The sequence below is a fragment of the Chaetura pelagica genome, unplaced genomic scaffold (assembly GCF_000747805.2).
Source record: "Chaetura pelagica isolate M959 unplaced genomic scaffold, ChaPel_1.0 scaffold281, whole genome shotgun sequence".
NCBI classification, from domain to species: Eukaryota; Metazoa; Chordata; class Aves; order Apodiformes; family Apodidae; genus Chaetura; species Chaetura pelagica.
In genome coordinates, this window is record NW_009952058.1 from 783,345 (window position 1) to 791,141 (window position 7,797).

General features: G+C 43.8%; 1 protein-coding gene across 1 annotated transcript; it reads right to left on the minus strand.

Annotated features, from left to right (window-relative positions):
* Nucleotides 1-2,540: 2,540 nt before the first annotated feature.
* On the minus strand, nt 2,541-4,811 carry EMP1 (epithelial membrane protein 1). The gene is made up of 4 exons (XM_010003856.1): nt 4,734-4,811; nt 3,576-3,678; nt 3,325-3,465; nt 2,541-2,704 (listed from the first exon to the last, which is right to left on the minus strand). Exons 1-4 carry the CDS (start codon nt 4,809-4,811, stop codon nt 2,541-2,543), a joined length of 486 nt encoding a protein of 161 aa, XP_010002158.1.
* Between the last annotated feature and the right edge of the window lie 2,986 nt (nt 4,812-7,797).

The following is a 7,797-nucleotide window of genomic DNA, read 5'->3' on the forward strand; positions in this document are numbered from 1 at the left end:
GGAGAACTTCCCTTTATCTTCACTCCTTAGCAGCTCTCAGAAAAGTTTGGTCTTGCAGTTCTGTCTTCCACATATGGCCTCTGCTGGTGTGATTTTAGTCAGCGTTAGCATATGGTCCATTTATCTGGTCTGGCTGATTTAAATGCCTTGAATTAGCCAGTTGCTTGTCTATGGAGAATCCTCTCCTTGCATTGTGACCTGCAGAAAGAGGATCATGGAGGAGGAATCCTTTCTTTGCTCTGCGGTGGAGCCTCAGGCATGGGAATTGTTTTGTTTCTCCCCCTCTGTGCTGGTTTGGTTTGGTGGAGTTTTTGGTACTGGGGGAAGGGCCCCACAAGTGGCTCCGGTAAGAAGCTGAGATGCTCCTCCAGCTCCAAAACCAGCCAAGTAGACATTAAAGAGAAAATAGGCACACCTCTGTGATTCACGTATACGAAAGAATTGAGCAGAGGAAACAGTAGATAAAGAGCTGAGCTGGAAAGGCAGAGCAGTGCTGGTGGTTGGTGAGGAAGAAGGGGAGGAAAGTGCCCAAGCAGAAGTTTCCCTGCAACCCATGGTGAGATGGCAGCTGTCCCCCTGCACTCATGGACAAACATAGTGGAACATTCCCTGAAGGCACCAGGAGGGGTGTTCTTGGATTTGCTGCCACTGGACTCCAATTATGCAGCTGTGGAAGACCCTGGCGCCAGAGGAGGTGGCTGTTCCCAAAGCACCCATGACTCTGTGGGAAGCCCAGGCTGGAGCAGCTCCAGACCTTGTGGGAAGGACTCAGGAACGAGGGGTTCATGGAGGACTCTCTCCCATGGGACGGACCCCGTGGGGAAGCAGGGAAGGTCTGTAAGGAATCCTTCTTCCTGAGGAAGAAGGAGCAGCAGGAACCAGCAGCCTGTGAACTGACTCCAAACCCCATCCCCTGTCCCCCTGTGCTGCTGGGGGGAAGGAGGGAGAGAAATCAGGAACAAAAAAACACTAAAGCATAACTCTTTATAATAAAGGGAATCAGATTTTATTTTTATACCCTCAAAGTTAAAAATATGCGTTTCAAAATATTTACAATGACTATATATGAAATAACCTTTGTTAATGAAACAGCAACATACAGTACTAGAATATAACCACCAAAATTACAAAGTCTACTTAAGAAAATGTAACAGAAAGAAAGAGAAAGAGAGAGAGAGAGGTAAGTAGCATCCATGCACAATCCACACCTGCATGGTTTTTCATATTCTCTGCCTTTTAGTTGTGGATGGAGTCAGAGGATATTTTGACCTCTTGTCCCTTATAAATGCTACTTGTGACTGTGATTCTTCAATTTGACAGATATGTTTAGGTTGCAGTAGTACCAATGTCTTACTTTCCCATGCTAACCTTTTACATGGGGACCTTATATTACAGAGTAGACTCAAAATCTCTCAGCAACCCTGGGAGGTAGGTATAGTTTTCTGAAATAATTTGGCACCAGATTAAGTGCCCGGCCTAAGGTTGTGCAGCAAGGAGCAGAACTCGTATGCTCTGCCTCATCTTTGCAAATCTCTCAACAGGGAACACATTTCCTCTGCTAACCAGTGTCATTTGCCTTTGAGATGAGCTGCGTCACAAAGTGGGGCTCTCAATTAATACCATGTCTTGGGTGACAATGTGGGAAAATCAAAACCCTGCCTAAAGATGAGGACTTGTCTCTATAAATATCTGCGATGTTACAGTGCTATTATCATGTTCTGAAGCTGAACAAAAGATTTTAGTGTAGACACACAACCAGATTATTCCCTCCCTGCATATGCATCATTGAGCAACTGCATCCTCTGTAATTAGGAACCCCTGTGTATCTTCATCCCCACACTTCCTCTTTCTCTATCTCTCTCTCTCCCTCCATCATACCTGGATATTTGCCCTTCCTACCTGAATCTTATTCAACTGTGGGAATGTCAAATAGTAAACAGAACAGCAACAAAAATTGCTGCCTTATTTCTATAGATATTTTTAATATTAATTTAGTCTGATTTCTATTGGGTTGCTTCTCAATTTAATGTCTTTAACTTCCACATATGTGCATATATATATATATATATATAAAATGTAACAAAAGGCCCATCCCATTTGTCTGAATGGACAAAAAAAGGAGTCAAAAGTCTCACTGCCCAACCCAGAAGGCACACCGAAAGGTAAGTGAGAAGGGCTCTAGGAAGGGAAAAAGATTTAGCCCTTTTTTTTCTGGTGCTCTTCAATCATCACTGCTGAGCTTGAAGCTATGTGAAGGTATGACATAACTTTGCAGGAAAGGAGAACAAGAAGTCTGGGTCACCTGTAGATTTATGGTGCAACAGCCCCAGGAGCTGCTAGATCAGTTGGAGCTGTATCTCCCTGTCTTTGATGAAGCAGCTTCTTAGTATTCTAGCTTTGTTAGTGATTTTTCTGTGGTGGTGGCAGTGGTGATCATGATGGGTGTTTCCATCATTTCCTATTGGCCCAACAGTTCTCTCAGTAGAGCAATTCTTCCCCATTCCCAGTAGCCAACCCTCTCCCCTGGACACCCATCAGCCTTATTTTTTCCTAAGAACAAGGTAGAGGATGCCAATGATGAAACTGAAGCAAAAGCAGATCCAGGCCAATATGAAGCAGTAGCCATGGTGAGTAGTTGTGGACATGGGTATCTTGCCTGTGAAACGAGCTGTGTAAATGGAGGCTCCAATCAGAATGCACATCCCTGTGGGAAGAAAGGTGAAAAGAGAGTTGAAGAACACACAGAAACCAGCACTGCTGGAGGGCTTCTAAAGTACCATTGTCCCCTGAGATAGTAATACATGACTTGTGCCATATGAGAGGGGGGCTGCTGCTCATTAGGCTCATTCACAGAGTATTTCTCTTGCAGACATGATGCCATAAGGCACTCGGGGCTTGTTTAGTGGGTGTCGTGGGGAATAAACCGTTGTTGGAACACAATCAGAAATAAGATTTGTTGACAGTTTGGTGCTACGTGTTGAATCCCATGAGCAGTAGCTGTCAAACTGTTTGTTTCCCTGCCCCCCAAAATACTTGAATCCTTTTTGCTGTCTTTCAGAGGTATTTTGCGAAACCTGCTGGTATTTTCTAATGAAAAATCTGGAAATATTTTCATTATATGCAGTGAAAAAACCAAACTTTCCAATTCCTCAATGCTTTGTCTTCTAAAAAAAAAATGGGCCACTTGAAACTTTTAGCTGCCTGACAACTTCTCCTAATGGCCCTATGAGGCAGACATGTGGCTATTTGCACTTGTAGAAGCAGTGGGATGCATGTAGAGGTGGTTGGACACATGCAGAGCCACCACCAGGTGTGCATACTTACAGCAAACCAGCATGATGACTCCAGTGATGTAGAAACGTTTGCCTTTCTCCAGAGTGAACAGCTGGACAATGAACATGACAAGCGCAATGACGGAGAAGATGATCGAGAGGATCATAAAGGCTTGCACGGCTTTAAGGGAAGCTGTGAACACACAGGGAATAGATTTGAGAAGGTCAGGACTCAGTCTCGGTATTATTGTGCACAAACATCCTGTAATCTATTGCCACCATGAAAATGCAGATGTAACTTACCCTCATCATCACTCCTGACTAACAGGTCCACGCAGGTGTTGTTGCAAAATAGCCAAAGTCCCGATGAGGCCGTTCCAAAGCTGGAAGAGCCCACCATCCAAACCTGAAACAGGGTGAAAGAAAGAGTCATGTCATGGTGAGGGCTGCCTTGCTCTTCTGGCTACTTGTCAGACTAAAACTGTGAGGGAAGCAACAGTAGCTCGAGTGCCACGAGACAGGGAGCTGAAAAAGTCAGCACATGTGGGCAGCAGATGAACAGCCAGAGTGAGTGGGAGATGATGTAGGCTTCTTAAACCCAGAGGCATTTTGTCCAGGTGAAACACTGGAAAAGTTTGTTCCCATGATAGAGGGGAAATAATCACAGAATCGTTTAGGTTGGAAAAGAGCAGGAAGATCATTGTGTCCCACTGTAAACCTTAACAGTGCGAAGTCCCACTAAACCATGTCCCTAAGTGTCACAGCTACATGATATGACGGTGGCTAAACTTGACATTATTTACCCTGAAACACACCAAACCCTTGTGCTACAGGTCATTAAATCAGCCAGCTCCCCTCTCAAATGTGGCTGCATAGGAAAGTTACTCCTGAGTTACTGAGCTAATTCAGAAGAGTGAATCATGGTATGATACAAACTAATTCTGAAGCTGGTGTCCCAAAAAGGGAGAGCTCCTGATTTGTCTGTTGAATAGATCAGAAAATCAAGTTAGAGAAACTGAAATTGCTTCGACCATCCTCTCTCTCTCCCTGTCCCAGGCAGCAAGAGGGCACACCAAGGCAAGCAAACTACCCAGGAGGCTGTGAGGGGACCCCAAAATCCACCCCAGTGGGGTGAGGGACACAGGGATACCCCAGCTGTGCCACACCCCATACCTTCAGGGATGATGACTCAATCACTTCTCTGGGCAGCCTGTTCCAGTGCCTGACAACCTTTTAAATGAAGAACTATTTCCTAATAGCCATTTTAAACCTCCCTTGGCACAACCTGAGGCCATATCCTCTTGTTCTATTGCTTGTTACTTTAGAGAAGAGACCAACACCCACCTCCCTCACCTATAGGCCTAAGCACCCCTCTACCTATCCCTCTGCCAGCCACATAAAGGGTGAGCTACTGCTGTAGGAGGCAACAACCATATTTCATCTAGGGTGGTCTCTACTTACATTGGAAATGGTGGCAACAAAGAGCATGATGACAGTGGCGATGTGAACCACAAAGATACCAGCCAGCAGCACCAACATCTTGGGTTTCTTGCAAATGGCGTCACTGATACAAAGAGCTGTGGAGAACAAGAACAGAAGGAGGTGAAGGGAAGGGCTGAATGAAAGAATAGCATTACTGTAATCTTTATTTATGTGCAAGAAAACAGGTTGATCTAAAATCAATTTTGGAAGCATGTAGTCACAAAGAAAACACCTCTAAAACCTTTGTCAAAATCTGAAAGGGAGTTGCTCAAGAGGTTAAAGAAAGCCTGAAAGTAAAGGAACCAGTTTGGGAGGAGATGTAGAGCAGGGGTAGTCAGCTTGGGGGCATTTTAAAAATAGTCTGAGTATATACACATGTTGCTTAAATTGGTGTGTGGTTATGTACAGTAAAAATGACGTACTCCAGACTTACAATCCAGGAAGAGGAGCTTTTGCCCACAGGATTCACAGAGGTCTGGAAAGATTTTTCTCTCCCAGTTCTCCCTTTCACTCAAGTGGCACAGCCTCCTCCAGCTGGTCTGGGACATGGAGAGGCAGACTGTGTGTTCCTGGGTGCATGAGGTGTAGATCAGTGGTGAAGAGTGGACTGAGGGGCAGCCCCTACTCAAAGGTCCACTCCATTACGTGAAGAGGAGAATAACCAGAACAGAAACATCACTGAGATGTTCTGGGGCAGAAGAAGATGCTTAGGTTTGCAATGAAAACTGCCTGTTTCCCTTCTAAAACTTGAGGCATGCAGATCACTGCAGATTACTGCAGTAAGATTCTCTTGTAATACAAACTCCTCTTTGGTTTGTTTTGGGTTTGTTTTTCTTTTGCCTCTGTACTCTGCAAGCTTTTGCTTTTTGTAAAATTCCCTGTCATTCATGAAGGAAAGGGAATGTGCTTTAGATAGCTCTCATGACACTGTTCATCAAGGCTGCTGACTTCTTCCAAAAACACTAAATATAAGGGAAAAAAAATCTAAGCTGCAAGAGCGAGTGCAGACAATTCATACAAAGTGAGTGAGCATATTTCCCCTCCTTCCAGGCATTTCTTAGTAACAGTCAGAGAAATCATGTAGAAGATTTTACTCTGTCCACTCTGTGGCCAGTGAAAGACTGATTCCTAGAAAGTTCTGCAGAGCTGTGTTACTCTTTCAAAAAAAAACTTTCCCTTTTGTAGTGCTAGTGTGAAGAGCTGTTATCAAGCATGTGATTAAAGTTGGCTGTCAAGTTATTTTGGTCCAGGTGACTCAGGTAAGGTTTGATGCTGTCACCCTTTGTACAGGGTGTGGTAACATTGTCATGGAACAATGCAATTATACTTTATTATGTCTTTCATACAAATTGTAACAAAAGGCTTTGTAAAGTCCCATGAATATGTTTTGGTTTTTTTACTCAATGACTTCACCTTCTCCACTCCTGTCTTTTTGTGGTGCAGCATGGGAGTGTATTTCTGTAAAATGCTGCAGCTACTTCTTACATTGTTTGGATACAGTTTCCCAAACCACAGAAGACAGGCAGGCTTCTCCATCAGTGGCTCTTTGTCCAGTTCAACATTAGCTGATAACCAGGAGGAATTCCTTGATTTCAGGATCTCAAGGAACCAGCACTGTTAGGTCACTCCTCCCAGCCAACTGAAGCTGCTCCTTAGAAGGACAGATCAGGTCCTATCTCCTCAACACGAACTTGTCTGCTGTAAAGTTTCCTTCACCTGGGAGAACTTTCTGGAGCTATTTAGGCCTGGCTTATTGAACATGTGCTGGGCTTGCTTCTCTGCTTTGGGATGTCCTAGCAAACGTCTCATGCTCTATGGCTTGATTTGTCTGGATGGCCTGGTCACTGTGGCCTTCTCTTGTCACAGCACCTCCCTTAGTAATGATCTGCTGGAGAAAGTACAGCTTTCTTACAAGTTATTCCCTGATTGTAGTGATAGTCATTTATGGGTTCAGCACTGCTAAAATCCAGGTTCTCAATATTTCATGCAGGCTACCACATGAACACACCTGACCTAAGCATTAAACCTCTTGTTCCATTGATTGCAAAAGGAATGAAGGTTTCAAATACTGGATGGCAACAGATATGGGAACTGAGACCCTACTGTTGTTGCCACGACTAAGTCTTCTGCCTTCAGCAGGTGCCTTGAATAGAGCCTCCAAGTCACATCTTCCCATCCCTTTGATTATTTGTCATCCTTTTTCTGATTACCTTGGTTATTGCACAAACTGTAATGAGTGTTCGTGTCACCATAGCGTATCGGTGTGCATGTACCAAATTGTGCCAGATTTGCCTGCTCTAAAATTTGCCTTTTTGGAACAGTGGCTACACTTTTTTCTTTCTTAGATGGCCATATTTTTCTATCATCTTTTTAAAAACTAATTCAGCAGGTTTTTTGCCCATTATTTTGCTTCAAAAAAGCCTTGTACTTGAAAGACTAAAAATCTACTTTCATGACAGCCCAAAGGACTAGAACAGTCCTTTTAAATGCATCTTCTGTTTGCATTCAGAAATTAAAATGAAGGATAAATTTTACTTTTCAATGTAAAAAAACCCAACAAAACACGCACACAAACCCCAAACAAAAAGCAGCAAAAAAGACCACGCACATGCAGAACTTCAACCAGTGCACTAAGAAAACCCTCAAATCCTTTATTCCCTTTGCTTTTTCTGCCCCATTCTTGCACTGCTTGAGAGCACTGTTAGTTCAGGTGCTTTCAGTGCAGCTGCTTCCTGAGGACGTCAGAACTTCTCCCTGAATACACATGCTATCAAATGCAAACTCCCCTGGGGATACGTGCTCACCAGCTTAGTTTTGATTCTTTGTCACTTAAAGCAAAAGCCTCCTTCTCTATTCATTCTCCTTCCCCTTCCTTCATCTCTCACTGCCTTTTAAATAAAACACTAGAGAACAAGCCTAAAGAAGCAGCAGGTGAACGAATGGCATTGAAATAGAGTCATCTTTGTGTCTGATTATATGGCATAGACTTTTCCTCCTAATAGATGGAGAAGCTGGTGGAGCAGTGGTGACTGATACACTCTTT

What these genes read in the sequence shown, in the direction of transcription:
- EMP1 (XM_010003856.1), bottom strand. Translation starts at nt 4,811, where the DNA reads ATGTTGGTGCTGCTGGCTGGTATCTTTGTGGTTCACATCGCCACTGTC. An exon ending in AGTCAGGAGTGATGATGAGG is followed by an intron (nt 3,466 to 3,575) that starts GTAAGTTACATC and finishes GTGTGTTCACAG; the next exon opens with CTTCCCTTAAAGCCGTGCAA. An exon ending in AGTCATCATGCTGGTTTGCT is followed by an intron (nt 2,705 to 3,324) that starts GTAAGTATGCAC and finishes TTCTTCCCACAG; the next exon opens with GGATGTGCATTCTGATTGGA.